The sequence below is a fragment of the Temnothorax longispinosus genome, chromosome 4 (assembly GCF_030848805.1).
Source record: "Temnothorax longispinosus isolate EJ_2023e chromosome 4, Tlon_JGU_v1, whole genome shotgun sequence".
NCBI lineage: Eukaryota > Metazoa > Arthropoda > Insecta > Hymenoptera > Formicidae > Temnothorax > Temnothorax longispinosus.
In genome coordinates, this window is record NC_092361.1 from 15,897,233 (window position 1) to 15,913,842 (window position 16,610).

General features: G+C 42.8%; 1 protein-coding gene across 1 annotated transcript; it reads right to left on the bottom strand.

Moving 5' to 3' along the window:
* Window positions 1-834: 834 nt before the first annotated feature.
* Window positions 835-14,185, bottom strand: LOC139811770 (sortilin-related receptor). Its single transcript, XM_071776155.1, has 10 exons — window positions 13,857-14,185; window positions 10,869-11,147; window positions 10,591-10,752; window positions 10,187-10,471; window positions 9,829-10,097; window positions 5,310-9,595; window positions 4,949-5,205; window positions 4,288-4,765; window positions 3,992-4,198; window positions 835-3,887 (listed from the first exon to the last, which is right to left on the bottom strand). Exons 1-10 carry the CDS (start codon window positions 14,175-14,177, stop codon window positions 3,826-3,828), a joined length of 6,606 nt encoding a protein of 2,201 aa, XP_071632256.1. The 5' UTR covers window positions 14,178-14,185; the 3' UTR covers window positions 835-3,825.
* Between the last annotated feature and the right edge of the window lie 2,425 nt (window positions 14,186-16,610).

The following is a 16,610-nucleotide window of genomic DNA, read 5'->3' on the forward strand; positions in this document are numbered from 1 at the left end:
CTTTTACACACATAATTTTAAATGACAAAATATTTATATATAAATAACTTTATATACATATACACACATGGTTAATTCAGGACTGCAGTTACACCGTAATAACCGCTGATGAATGTAATCAGGCGTTGAAGATGCGGCCGCATTTGCATAACAAGAAGAATTACGTACGAGAACGACGAGAATTAAAGTGCGAAGAGGATGGTGTTAAATTTCCGGTTGCGTGCCGTTTGCTTAATGAGGTAACGGGTCACAAACTTCCAAATTGCCTTTTAAAAATGGTAACGGAAGTCTCTCACCTCCCTCGGACGAGATGGGCTTGTCACGAATAAACGAAACTATTATTTTTGCCGTTCTACTTTTGGACGTTTGAGTCATGGCCCGGAACATCCGCTACCTTATACCAGAATTCGTGAGTTTGACAGGATAATGAATGTGCTACTTTTTTTAAATATGTACACTATCTATAATATAATCTATATAAAAAACATTAAATTAGATCATTATTGGATAACCAAAAATTTGCAAATTTCTAACAAAATTAAAGTGGATTTTTCCATAACCAAAATGTTGAGCGTCAATGGTTTTCATAGTTAAAATATTAAATGTTAAATGTTCTGATAAGAAATTAAAACTAGAAAGCTTTTCGTGAAATAAGCGGCAAAATAAGTTTTGACTAAATAATAGGATAACTAATTGTAAGTAGCAAAATTAAAAATTATATTGACAAGAATTATTAGTAAAAAAAGTAAGTTAATGGATAATATAATGTGCATGTCATCAAGTATATAAAAAATGCGAAGGTATCAAAGCAATTTATAAATAAAAACGAGAACATTTAAATGACAAATATTCTGTGACTTAAGTTTATTTATTTACACGTAAATATATTATATATGTATATATATTATATATCACTGTCTCTTGTCGCGTTATAACTTTTTTGACATTTACATGTAAATCAGCTATATATATTCTCTTCTATTCTCATCGCTCTCGCTAAAGCGGCCCATGAACAATATTATTACATAATATTTCCATATTATATAATAATATTGTTTATTTGATATAAATGATATCAATGATATATTAATTATATCAATTATGTCGATATCATATGATGTCAATTATATCACTGTTATTGATACAATAAAATTGCATCAATATTTGATTGATTACGTATAAAAGCCGCGTAACACAGATTTAAAAACATGGACATTTTTATTAGTATTTTCTTCTCCAACATTTGACGACGTGTAGCAAAAAAAAGGGAAGAAGTAAACCGTTGGTGGGCCGAGAGCGTAATCGCGTCAAGTACCAACAGGGGAAACCTTTCCTTTATAATTAATTCAACTCGTTCGGGAGGTCACTATTATGTCGTAGCTGACACAAAGGAAACGTACCAAACCTCATTAATACTGTTAGCTTTTCATCGATCCGCCGTCGTTTCGCGCATATACCCTGCATCACTTTATTTTTCTGTCGTCAAAAAGAGCGAGATTTTCAGAAATATCAGTATGCTATGCAACAGGATGTAAATGTGTGAATTACAATCTTGTTATCACAATTTAGATTAATTCACAATTTCACAATGGCATAGAAATGCCGGCCGTTCAATCTGTTTAACGCGTTCGTCGACTCGGCATATTGACTCGAACAAAATAATCCGCTCAAAAATACATGAGTTTTTTTAGAAACTCGTAGCACATCACACATTTCTTTTTTATTTGAGAGAAGAGAAGAGAGAAAAAAGACAATTAATTAAAAATACAATCAATCTTACGTCTAGACTCTTTGCAATAAAACAACTGCTCTCGTTTGTGTATATGTATGTCATATACGCAGCAAAAGATCCTGTGAAATCGATGGTTTCTTTTCGTCGTCGCGGCGCGTATGCATATAGAGAATCTTAGACTATTCCGACATAAAAATATAACTGATCGCGGGATTCAACCATTAATGTCTTTTACGGATAATCCAACGGATTAAGCGGTGAAAGATCACACGCTTAAATATTTAAACATTATTTACATTTACAACAATCTGAAAGTTACGACGCATTCACTACCATTTTATTCACACTGAGAACACCCGACGGTCGTTTCTTTTTGTTATTTTCTCATCGGCATCTTGTTGGTAAACCTCTCCTAATCTTAACTAAAAACGTTCGATCTTGGTGAGAATAATCTATGATTTTTTTAAATGTAAGATTAAAAAAAAAAGTAATCTACTTAATCGTACAAAGCACACAATTATTTGACGAATTACTTTTTTTATGTGTACCTAAAGATAAAAAAAACCGTACTTAGCATTGTGTTCAAATCGCAATAATTGTAGCACACTTTTTACGAGGGTCAGATCACCCTTTCGCGAGATTGAAACTCGCTTATAAAGACTTCTTTCAATCCCGCATCGCGGTCGATATATAATTCTAATCGGGACGATCATAAAAAGTTGCTCGAGACGATTATTCAAGCCGAAGAACTCGAATGAAACGTCATAGGAATCTATTCTATGAACAGACGAGATTGATATACCTCTTGAATGCGGCATTAAAAGAAAGTGTTACTTTGGTCATGCACTTGCTATATGGAAAAAACTTATGGCCTCTGTGGGGTGTTTATTAAAACAGCTTTTACCAAAAAGTTCGTGTCCCGAGTGCCGGTAACTCACTTTCGCATCAACAAATCTGAATACGAACTAAAAAAGTTTCTTCACACATACAGTTCATATAAATATAATATTAAAAATGCAAATGTGTGTCACCTCGAAAGTCTCAATCAATCCATCCATAAAAAATATTTACTATATACAAACTGCCGTCGATTTCAACGATTGGCGTTTATCCTTTCACTATACGGTAATCATATTTCCAACCTACAGCCGTCCTGGACTTGTTTACACTCGAATTTGAGGTGCAATGGCCTTTCCAACTTCACGGCAGGTAGTTACTTCGAGCACTCGTCATGTACATGTATACCATATTTCTACAAACGTACTTAATGAACGACGCGAAAAGCTCTCGTGTAAGCGCTCTAAGCAGCCTGTTTATCGATCAATAGTCGTTAACTGCAACAGCACAAGTACGGTCACAGTTAAGTATTCAGTCTTGAGACGCTTTCATAAAAGCTTTTCCTTCCATTATAAAGCTTGATTTATATTCAAAATTATTATATTAATAGTTACGGATAGGCACTTTATGCTTTTGAACACCTATGGTTTATGCAAAAAAAAAAAATGCCTGATTATGCCCTCATTATGCGCGATTATGTGATTTCGACCTTTCACGTAATATGTAACAGCCCATGACGACTGTGAAATTGTATGAAAAATGGGAAATATACAATTGGGCTAGACCTGTATGTAAGACCGTGGTTACAAACATCCGTCGCCCTCAACCGTTCCCCTCTTCCTCCGCGATACTTTCGAGATTCTCCAATCGAGAAACTTTTAGGCTGGCTTCCAACCCAGCTCCTGTGGCGACAGAACGGAGAAAGTGTACAATTTTGAAAAGTGTACGTCGTTTTTCCCCAAATCCGAGTGTTTTAAGTGCAAAAACGGACTTTTTTCGATAATTACGCGAAAACCGCATTATGCTGCGCGGAGGTCTCATTATGTGTTATTATGCGACTGAAATCTGTCAGTACAAAGTGCGTACTATGCATAACTAATATCAAAATTAGAGCTTAAGAACAATTTTTGACATTATGCTATTATAATCAAAAGCATAAAATGCCTATCTCCATTAATAGTGTCTTGGCACATCGTCTTTCCTAGTACGTAAATATTCTGTTTATACACATATATATATGTATATATATATAGTATTCATGCAATTACGAGCGGTTCGTCATCTGAAAAGCCTCGAATTACCGGACTGTCTTCTTCTTCTATAAAAGAAAAAGAGAAGAAAGAGTCGTTAGTTTATTTTCATATTGTTTCATTCTTACCCCCCACGTTTTTCCCCACTTTTCAAATGCAAAGTAGCACTCACCTAAACCATCTGTCGTGCCTGGGAAAGTGGCTTGTCCCCGTCTCGTATCGTAGTGGCTATTGGCAAACTGCGTAAAGCTGTTAGATAGCCTCCTATGTCGAACAATGAAATATGCGAGCGCAGCACCGAGCGCTATAACGATCAAACAGATCGGTATAGCGAGGGATAATATGCTCGACGTATTCATTATCACCGGAAGCTGCGATCCTGCGTTAAATAGAAGAAAGAAGAGATTATTATTATTAAAGCACGGCAGGGGCTCCTCACGTCGAAAAAAAATGTTAAAGACATCTCACCTGATATCTGCGTGCTCCAAGTTTCGCTCAATGGACTTTGGTATCCTTCGTTCGTGACCAAACGCGCGGCGAAGGTGTAAATCGTATCCGTTTTGGCATCCTTGTAACGGTAAGGCGGATCTTTGGCCTGCAAGACTTTGGCGGTCGATTCGTTTATTGTTCTCGATCCCTCGGCCACCAAAATTTCATAGTACAGATTGGCATCCTTCCGGATGTTCTCCGGCAAATCCGGTTCTTGCCAATAAATCAAATATTCCGTATTATCGTGTAAGACGGTGAGCTGATGAGGCGGCTTGATTGGCGGCGCTACGTAGATAAACGGTTGCGTGGGTATGGCATTTTCGACATCTGTGGCTATTGTAATACTGTACTTTCCGCCGTACTTGATGGAATTGAACGTATGCTTCATAATGGTTTCGTTAGTCGGTGACAGTGTCACAGTTATCTGCTTGTTGAGAATCATTTCCGTAACGGAAATCTGTAATCGGAAAAAAGATACGAGATCGATGAATATTCTCGCTAAAAATACATGTATTTTCAAATTTTTATCAATAAGAGGAAAGAAAAATTTTTGGGAAATTTCTCGTAAGTATAAATCTTTCTCAAAATCTCTCGCAATGTTATTTCCCCAGAGAAATGTTTCGTGGCATTATTGACTTACCGTGTAACTGATCGGTTCGTCAATCGTCGGACAACTCGCGCTCCATGAGACGATTATGCTATCGTTTTTATCCGGCGACGACGTTACTCGCAATCTCTTCGGAGGTGCACGTTTGTTGAAGTGCGTCGTGACCGTAATCGGTTGATTTAAAGGTCCCGCTCCGTAATCCCCAATAACGCCAACGGCAAAGACGTACGATTCACACGCTTCCAGATCCTTGATCGTAGCCGTGAGATTAGTGGTGATGAGTTTATAAACTAAAAAACGGAAACAAACGATATTAAACGATATACAAACACATCGATTATCCCACCCAAGATATAATCCTCGCGTGAAGAAAATGCAAATGACTTTTAAATACCTTTAAAGAACTCCAACATGTTGGTAGCGTAGTGAATAGCGTATTGCCACTTGATCTTCCTGTTGCTCTTCGGTGGGTCCCAAGTAAGCTTGACGGTCGTTCTCTGGGACTTGACCAATTGCGCGTCGAAGTCAATTACCGTCGGCAGCACGGTGCCGTTCGTCGTGGCGGTCACCATGGCGATCCTACCGATGTACTTCTTCTTCATCGCGCCGACCTCGAAGGTGTATTTGGTACCCGGCGCCAATTTCTTAACCTCCATCAGATTGTCCATGGTCGAGACGGTTTGCAGAGCCGGATACGCTGGCGGTGCTCTGGGAGTGATGTGATACCCGTCCACGTCCTTCAGCTTCTTCCACGTCAAAGTGACCGAGTGATTCGTCGTGGCCACCACACGGAGATCTTCGATGTCTTCGATGTTGGCCGAGCCGTCGAACATCAGCGTGACAACCTTCGACGAGGCAGATTGATATTGTCGGTTCTTCGCCACGATCCAGAAGGAATAATTCTTGCCCGCTTCGAAGCCCACGCGGTCGATGACCGCGGAGGTCATCTTCTGCCAATTAAACTCCATCGGCGGTATCGGCGGCGTCATGAAGCCCTGATATCCGATAATAAGACCGTTGGGACGTATGGGCGGTGTCCAGGCGAGCTCCACACGGGTGCCGTTCTTCTGCGTGACGTTCACGAGCCACGGCTCGGACGGCACACCCTCGCCGGTCATCACCACCAGATACTTCGCCGGTGGGAATACGGTGGCCTGGCCCTTCACCTTCACGTAGACCGTCAGATTGTACTTGGTGTACGGCTCGAGTTTGTTGAACGGGTACTCCGTGTCCTCGATCCACTCGCTGGCGTTGGTCCACTTGGCCCCTGGTACCGCCCGCGCGATAGACGGCAGGAACTCGAACGTCACGTTCGACGGTATCGGCATCCACCAGAAGAGGAAGAAACTCGAATCGTTGACAGAGCGCTCGTCCACGCCCATCACTAGCACCTGATACACGCGCGAGCCGTTCTTCTCGCAATTACTCTCGTCGAAGCCGTCTAGACAATCGTGTTTGCCGTCGCAGTAGGCCGCCAGCGGGAAGCAGCGGGTCTCGTCGCATGGAAAAAGGCCAACGTAGCAGGACGGCGTGGCAGGTGGGTTCACCTCGTGATCCGTGTGGCAACCAAGCTCGTCGCTGCCGTCCGGACACTCCTCGATGCCGTTGCAGATGCTCGAGAGCGGTACGCACGAGCCGTCTTGACGGCACATGAATTGATCGTTCTCGCGGCACGCGTGCGTCTGCTCGCAGTGTTGCTCGTCCTCGCCCGACGGACAGTCGTTGGAGCCGTCGCACACCCACGCGTTCTCAATGCAATCGCCGTTGTAGCACTGGAACTGATGCTCGCGACAGTTGCGCGGCTGTTGCGTCGTGTGAATCGGAGGCGTAGGATCTAGGCCGCCGTCCACGCCGCCGCCGCAGCCTATCTCGTCGGAATCGTCGCCGCAGTCGTCCACGCTGTCGCACTTCCACCAGTAGGGCACGCATTTCTTGTTGTTGCACATGAACATCCAGTCGTTGCAGGAGTTCATCGATATAGACGGGCTTATCGGTGGTGCGATAGTGGTGATGGTGCAATTTATCTCGTCGGAGCCGTCGACGCAGTCCTTGTCACCGTCGCATGCCCATGATTTATATATGCACCGATGTCCGTTCTCCTTAGTGTTGTTGCATGTAAATTGCCACGACTCGCACACCATGTTGTTGCAGTCCTTCTCGTCGGCGCCGTCCTCGCAGTCTGGCTCGCCGTCGCACTTCCAAGAGGTCGGTATGCACGAGTGATCCGCCTTGCAGACCATCTCGTCGGAGCGACACGTATTCGGTTGAACGTTCTTGGTGCAATTCTGCTCGTCCGAGCCGTCGCGGCAGTCGTCCTCGCCGTCGCAGCGCCAACGATGAGATATACAGCGGCCGTTGTGGCACTTGAACTGCGTCTCGGTGCAATTGGTGTACGTGCAATTTACCTCGTCCTTGCCGTCCTTGCAGTCACGATCCAGATCGCACACCCAGTATTTAGGTATGCATTTGTTATCGTCGCATTCGAAGTTATTCGGGCTGCACGTGGCGCGGTTGCAATGCACCTCGTCTGAGTTGTCGCCGCAGTCGTTGTCGCCGTCGCACTTCCAGAATTCGGGGATGCACACGTGGTTGTTGCAGGCAAACTGGTTGGACGAGCAGGTGCTGGCGACGCGCGGGCACGTCGAGTTGGTGTACGGCTTGACACCGTTCGGGCAGAAACACTTGCCGTCCGTCATCACCATACCGTCCGGGCAGAGACAAACGTAGCTGTTGCGCGGCGCACCCAGGCAGATGTGCGAGCACGTGTTGTTCTTCGCGCACTCGTTCTTGCCGATCTGCACGCTGTGCGCGAAGATCTTGAGATCCATCAAACCCGCAATCTGGAAACCGACTACCGTGTTGATTCCGACCCCGTGATCCTTGTTGGCGATGAATATCATCGACTGCTTCCAATCGTCCCAATACACGTTGTCCTTGAACACAGCGACCGCGAATGGATGCGAGACACGCGCGTCGTTAGCGATGATCTTCTTGAACCTTTTACCATCGAAGTCAGAGGAAGCTATGTAATCCGCTCGAGCGTCCACCCAGTAGATACGTTCGGCGATATGATCGATCGTTATTCCGTTCGGCCATTCGACATTGGGCTTAGTGAACAATCGTTTAACGTCCGTGCCGTCCAAGTTGGCTCGGGAGACCGAGGCATTGCCCGGTGCCCAATCGGTCCAGAACATATAGCCGTTCATAGGATGAACCGCGATACCTCGGGGCTTTTGCAGATTGTTCGGCCCTAATATCGTCCTGCGCATTCTGCCCATAGCAGGTACATCCGTTCGGATTATCTGTATCCTCATCTTAACACCGTCCACAAAATAGAGCACATTAGACACCCAATCGAAGGCCATTCCCTCGACGGAACTCAGATCGGTCTCAACGAGAATCTCGGGATAGCTAGCGCCATCCTTCAGACACTGTCTACCGATTGTGTCGTTTACAATATCTGCCCAGTACAGACAGTTATTTTTCATATCGAATTCGATTGCAATGACATTTTTTAGATCGTGCACAGGTAACGTCTCCATTTTATTCTCCACCAAGTCGATTCGCGTAATGTGTTCTCGTTGGGCGACCAATAAGAATTCCGGCTTCTCGTCCATCGGACATGGGATCTCGTCGGGCTCAAAGTTCCTTGCGAGGCCGTCGGTACAGTCATCATCGGATATCTTCACGTAGCCCTTTGTGCGATTATAGAACGCACCGGGCTGACACGTGATCGGCACGGCGTAAGGATCGTGATCGGCGACGCTGGATTTATTGCGAATGCAGTGATAGGGATTCCCGACGCGCATGAAACCGTAATCGCACTGATAATCATTCGCGTCGCACTGACAGGTTTCCAGTCTCACTGCCCGATCGTAGTTCACGCCCTGGTAGCAATTGGAGCGCGGCGCGCGTCTCTGATACGTTTCCTTACGTCCTAACACGCAAGCCATGACCGGTTGGTCGGTGCTCGACGGAGACCAAAACTTGTAGTCATCCTCCGTGCATTCCCTCTCGAACACATTTCGTAGATCGACCTTGATGATAAGCCATTGATGCTGCCCGCTGTCCGATCCGAACATGGTGAACACCGTGGTGTTTTCTCCAGGCTCCGTCATGAGGCCGTAGACACGTAACATCTTCTCGTTGAACTCGTATGTCTCCCACGTCTCACCCTCGTCTGTCGAGTACGAGATATCTCTGGTCTCCCCGCGCGATTTGAAATACTTAACCGCCACTAGTAAACCTCCGTGATCGCCCATGTTGAAGAAGTAATAATCCTTCAGTACTTGTTTCCACGTAAGACCGGCGTCTCTAGATACGTAGAGCGCAGGATGACCCTTCAAGCTAGATCCGATCACACCGGTGGCCATTATTATTCCGGGCGCCGATTTCGAGCTCATAATAGTGACGGATCTTGTCACCGGATATAATTGACTGAATCTCTGACTCAAATGTAACGAGCAGTCTTTTGTGCAGTGAATGTAAAAGCCTTCGTGATTCGTCGATGGTGCCTTAATACTGTTCCAACTAACGCCATGATCGAAAGTGATTAATGACTCCAAGTGTTCCGGCCCGATCGAGCTTGATTTCGGGTTACCTTTGACCCGCGACGCTATGTATATACCTCGAAGACCTTCGACCTTATACAGATCCGTGAATGCCTCGTCAGCCACGTCACTACGCAAATAATACAAGGGCGTATAAATACACGGATGAGTCAAGAAAATTTAAAGAGAAAATTAACGAGGAGCTCTCTTATAATCTTATTATCTAAAACTTATAATCTTATTTTCACTACAATCTTTTAATCTTATTTTCACGAGTTTCACAGCTTTCATAGTAATTATAAGTTCGCAAAACTTGTAATTTTATTTTTAAAAAATAATTATCCGTTATATTTTGTTACTTACTTCAACCAACTGTCCTTCCAAGTACTGTTGGGGAAAAATGTGAGGATGCTCTCCAGAGACAATGTAAATATAGCTTTTTCGTGGTCTATAACTTGCGACACGTAAAGATTGATCATAGTGTCGCTGTGCGACACAGCGATGAAGACTCGATTGTACGACACGTCTACAATATGATAATCTTTGCAATCCAATTCCGTGTTAAAATGCGCTGGGACAAACGTTTGATTCTTATAGGAGACGTACAGATCCAGATGCTCCGACGTTCCATTCTGTTAAAAAGAATTCAAGCAACGATCAATGAAAACAGGTAAATTCTGAATCTTATGAGAGATTTTACATATAGCATCATAACATTTACCTTCGAATTTTTCATAGTGGCGAACATGTAGTCACCTCTGATCTGGAAATTCTCAATGTTTTGAATAACCACGATAAATTCCTTTCGTATAGACATTCTAACTCGCAACGCATTGTTCGCTCTTTGATACCAGGGCAAATTTCGCAGATCCAGCTTCAAAACCGTATTTAGTCCAGTAGGCTCCATGCGTTCAACCAATAGAACACGATCCGAAGACCAAAAGAAAGCCTTTACGAATTGGTGAATCGGTACCCAGGATGTTCCACGATCGGTCGACAGCCACAACTGAAATTGAAGTATTCCAAAGTCAGAAAGAATAATTTTCGACACTATCTTATATTCTTTAAAATAAAATAGGAACGGTATAAATTCAGAATTTAAATAATTGCTAAATAATATTATACCTTCCGCGCTGGATCAACTTTGTCCAGTGCGATGAGCACCCGTGGGTCTAATTCGTAAAACGAGACTTCGCTCGGATGAAACGGCACCGTGACCCTCTGGATTGTTAGACCGTTATTATATGTTATAAAGATTAAACTATTCTGACTGTCCACGAAGACGCACTGTAAAAGAAGAAAAGTCTCGAGAAACGCTCTTTGAACAGCAGAATTGGAAATATGCCCAGGAAATATACGAGCCATTTATTTCGTAGGAAACGCTTTTGTAAAGCGGAACTCACGTGTTGGTAGTACTTAGGATGATTGGTGAATTTGTCCACAACCGCATAATGAGCATTGGGGTCGGACGAAACCCTGAACAGTTCAGTCTTATTCTCGAACGTGTCGCCGTAATCGTAACTGATGTACACAGCGCTAGGATGAGTCGGGGAGGAGAATTTACCACCTCCTTGGTAGCGTACCACGGGCGTGCTATCCCTCGCTAGACATATTATTACGTTGGAGCCCTCCCCGACCCAATGTACCATCAATTGCTGATGCGAATCATTTAAAGCATTGACCTGTAACGACAAAGAAACAACATTTTTATCGAAAGCCGTCAAATACCCAGAGACAAACTTATATAACGTAAAAATAAAATAATATTTATCCTACATGAAGTCGCACGAGCCGGCATGACGAATAATGATCGGAGATAAGAGATAACAGATAAGGGGTTCCGATAAAATAAAATTAAAAAAAAAAACAGAGAGAATAGAGAAAAAATAAACACGCAAAACAATCTCCGCAGCCAGTCGGATGTGAGCCGAGATTTATTAGCGGTTGGACACGAGATGCACGTGCGTGTAACTCGACATCTTCAATAAGTGTAATTGTAGACGGATAGATATATAGCGGGAGATGAATCATTGGGTATAACCATTCGCGGAAAAAATCTTGCTATCTCAATCAGCTCACATCCTGTCGGTGGCCGATATCACGTTGCTTTGTTCAATATTCAATGTCACGCGAAATGTCGTGCAAATTCTGAAATGAAAAGAATTAAGCAGCGAATATAATTCAAGACGCCGTTGCGTGTAATCCAGAAATGCAAATTGAATGGGCAAAAAAATTACAGACTCGGCTTTAAAAATCGCACGCGGGGAAAAATATTCCAGGATTTGAAGGTCGATCGTAGTAACGTCAAAAGTGAAAGTTAAGAGCTGTCCGGTTCCTTCTTTTTTTCGTGCAATTAAGGTAGACGAACGACGGCACAAGGATGAAGCGTATCGCGTTCGAATGAAAAGCTATATAATTATATTAATCGAGAAGTTGTATCTGATAAAATATAAACCGCTCGTAATATACAATGAGCTTGCAAAAACAAGATAGTTAATTCTAATTACGTCATGGTACAATTAACTATTGATTAAAATATGCTTATTGCTTATGAATAAGTCGGAGATGAGATGGTGAACGTTAAATAAGAGATAATAAATCTAGCGTGCAAACGATAAGTTCGGAATAATAAAAATATGGGAAACGAAGAAGCGATAGATAATATTGTGATTGTTCGAATAAATCGGAGGTGAGAGAGTAAACGTTAAAATAAGAGATAATAAATATAACGTGCACGATGAATTCGGAATAATAAAAATAAAGTAAGATAATATGTGATTGTTGCTAACTGATTATGCTTATCGAATAAATCGAAGGTGAGAGAATAAAAACGTTAAAATAAGAGATAATAAATATAACGTGTACAATAAACTCGGAATAATAAAAATAAGGGAAACGGAAATAAGAAACATAGATAAATAGAAACAATAACTTCCTCCGCCAATGATTAAATCCAAAATGTTATTCTATTTCTCGACTAACTGGCACAAAATAAAAAAAGTATGCACTACGTTTCGGCTCAAGGTTTTGACGATTAGACCGCACTTGAGAAGGGCTCAAACCTCGAGCCGAAACGTAGTGCATACTTTTTTTATTTTGTGCCAGTTAGTCGAGAAATAACATAATATTTTGAAACATATAGTATTGAAAACATAATATTGATACATTATGGCCGACTGATTAACGCTTGTCAAATAAATCGGAGATGAGAAAGTGAACGTTAACCAAGAGCTAATAAATATAAGGTGGTGCGATAAGCTCAAGGAATAATAAAAAAGGGAAACGGAGAAACACATAATACTTTGCGATACATTTGTAGCCGACTGAAACTCGTGGCTACAACGTAACGCTATTATTTTTGGTGACTCTTATCTCCTCGGTCAAATGACAAAAACTGCGCTTTCTTTGTTATCACGAAAATAAGTGCTCGTAATGCATGCATGCATTATCCTCGTGCGTGTTCAAACGTGACTAAGCCCGCAACGACGACGTGACGTAAGGGGGAGACCGGGAGACGTACGTACTACGCAGGAAAAATAAACCAGAAATCGCGGCGAGTATACTCATTCCCCCAAAAACGGCGACCTTCGGTAAAAAAAAAAAAGGAAAGTCCACGCCGTCCAAATAATGACGGCGCGATGTTTAAAATAATAACGGCTTTAAAAATAACGGCGCGTGTACGTCCCGACGACGAGCGTCGGCGGGGGCGTACTGTTTACGAAGTGCCCCGGACGGCGTGGAAAACTCAGGAAAAGCAATAAGGAAGAAAGAAAAATAGAAAACGGAGGGAAGATATGCGGGACGGTTAGTGACCCCTTGGCGTGTCAATAACGTAGCGGACCCGCGACGCTCCGTTTCTCCGTCTCACTCTCTCTCTTTCTCTCGTCCGAGATTGATTAAATTTACTCCGGAAGAGAGAGATAATACGGCAATTATTGCCCCGGCTTATTCGCGCGCCGCGCACAAAGGACGGCGTTGTGCGTCTATCTCTCTCTCTCCCGACGCGACGCGACGCGACGGTCCATTGGGAAAAATTCCGCAGGACGACACGCAGCAGCCAGCGGTGGCCGGAGGGCGAGGGAGACGGAGAAGGGTGGGTGTGTGCGTGCGTGTCGCGTGCGCGCGCGCGCGTATGTGTCGCGTCGCGTGTATGCGTCCACATATGTGAGTGTATTTGTGCGGAGCGTCTATTTGCGCGACTGTGTCGGAAGACCCGGAGGTCGTGCGACGTTTCTTCCGGTCGTTCTCGTACGCGACGCGAAAACAATCGTCGTCGTCGTCGTCGTAACCGTCTTCGCCGCCGCGCCGGTCGAATTGCGACGCAACGGCGGCGGCGGGGGCGACCTTCGGGCGACGATCGAGCGGTTAGGTTACTACTTGTACGTACGTACCCTCGTCGTGATGTTTGGATTATTATTCGGGTGCTCCGGCAACGGTGCGGGCGCGGGCGCGGGTGTAGGTGCAGGCGCGGGCGCGTCTCGGCGCGTACGCGCGAATGACGTTTCCCCGTCGTCGTGCTCCTGGCCGCGCGGATCCGCGTTCCGTCTGTCGATAATAAGCGGCTTCCGATACTGCTGATCGCTGGACTCCGCGACGTACAGCCGCTTCGCCCTGTCACCGTACCGCACTCCGTAATTGCATTCCGTTAGCAGGACCAGATGGAGGATCAACGCAAGGTAGTAATAGTGGGCCGCGCTCGACCGACCGGCCATCTTGCCCAAGACTGACTCCGCTCGCCGCAGGAGCGGCTGTTTAATGCCTTGAGTCGCGAACTATGCGCCTCACGCCAGACGCGTCGTCGAACGCGCTGCGCGCGCGCGCAAGTGGCGCGACGAATCCGTTCGAAACTAGTTCGAAAAATATTAATGAGGGAAGCACTTGTTTACATACTTATATGTTAAAATTTAATCCAATTTATGTATTGGAGATAATTATTTAAAAAATTACATTGTCTGCACTGTCGAGAAAACGTAAGGGGCGGATTATACTCGTGCCATGTAATATATTCTTCAAATAAAGAAAAAAATATATCGCGACTCTCGTTCCCTAGCTCTTTCGCAACTCCTTTTTGACACTGCAGAACGCGTTAGAATTATTATACAATTTTCACTACGTAATAGAATTATATATCGATAATCTATTGATTATTAAACGCACGAAATTTTTTTACGAAGAAAATTTTCCGAGGAAAAAGAAAAGAATCAATCGAAGAAAAAAAAACCTAAATTTTAACATTATATGATTCTCGTTTCTATCCGTGTTCCATATTTAATGCTAAATATACGTGTTTGTGATTCTACGGATGATTTAATATTTTCCCATGCAAATTATAATATATAGTACAATTTTTATTAGATAATAAAGAATTGTCGATTAAATATTGCGCGACAGTTCCGTAAGGAGAACCGGTCGCGAAAAAAGAAACAACGTTGTGACTCTCTTTCCCATTCATATTCCGTGTTTGGCGCAAATACGCTCCGTTTTCGATTCTGCGATTCGAGAAATGAATTTTATCCCTTATATGTATAACAATATAAAATTTTTCTGTATAAGAAGATAGAATTGTCGAGAATTGAATTATTACGCGAAATTTGCGTTCTGAAAGGGAAAGAAAAAGAGAATTTGTTGTATATATGAATCACACGAAAACACGCCATAATTGATCGAGATCGCTCTGCGACTGATTTCAGAGATTTGCTGTTATACCTTAATTATTTGGGCTTCTGCGGGTCACCTGAATGAATCACTATTGTGAAAATAAATGCAATTAAGATAAAAGAATAAGTAAAAAAAATTGCGAGTAATTCCATTTACTGCGCAATAAAATATATGACTAAGATGTATTGCGTAATTCGTAGATAAAAATAAAGTTCCACCGACCCTCATTATTCGTAAGTGAAATGAAAAGTGACATCACCCAATATTTTCCATTTAACGGTTCAATTTATCATGAATTTAATGAATGTTTACCGTAGAGCGAGAACCAATAAGGATCATCTCCTATCCTACAATCCTATTCTCCCTTTTACGAGGAAGGGTGTTATTCGACAGAAGAGGGTGTGTCAAATTATTGAATGCGACCCCCCGCGATCGATAATATGGAAAAATAACGTACGGAAAGGAAATTTCCCGACAGGCGACGGATCGGGCCGGATTGAGGGGGCGAGTGCTTCTAACGGCGGCGCGCAGATGCGACAATAAAAGTATATTAGATAATAACATTCGTTCCCTCCCTCTCCTTTCGCTACACTCTTATTTCCTAGTTGGAACGTTGTTCGCGACGTTCGCGTTGTAGAGTCGTGGTTGCTCGCGCGACGTGGCCCGGAATCTGAAAATGCCAGCTGAAAGCCAAATTTTCATTCAAACTTCGACCGTGTGTGCGTTCAACTATATATCTGATATATCATATCCGACGGTCGATTTACAATAGCTGGGTTCAGCGACTTGACTAATCGACACTGAAGCTGAATTAGGTCATTGACTTCTTCACCTTCGTCATGAAAAGACCGTTAAACTCCGTTATGGACATCAAGATGTCCCTTATTGGATTATGAGATATTATACGTCGTTTATTCTGGAAACATACGAGTACTTAACTCGATAAATATTCCGAAGATTCTGCTTGCGCGACTCAACGTATAGAACGACAGTTTTGAATTGTAATAAGATCCAATTTGAATCTTTTAGAAATATATAGGACACGTGTAAATCGAATCGCGTACAATCATTTATTGACCAAATATATATAGAAACCCAGGTAGCAAGCACTCGTCATTTTGACGTCAAAAGACGTCAAAATGACAGACTTTTGACGTCAATTGACGTCAAAATGACGAGTGCTTGCTACCTGGGAATATATATAGCAACTCTGTAAATGAGACGCTACAGCATTTCGTTTTCGAAGCAAATGACTTTTTTGAATAATTTATAGTGATTTATATGGACACCCCGGAAAATATTTATATATATAATTATATGTAAAATATATATCCATGTTTTCTTTCTCTTGTACAATCTCTATTTCATACAAACAAAAAAATAATAACGAGAAAAATTAGAAAATAATTAAAAGTACGTATAAATTTTTCTAATTATTTTTCAAGTAAATCTTATATCATTTTTCTTATAGAAAGAAAACATATATG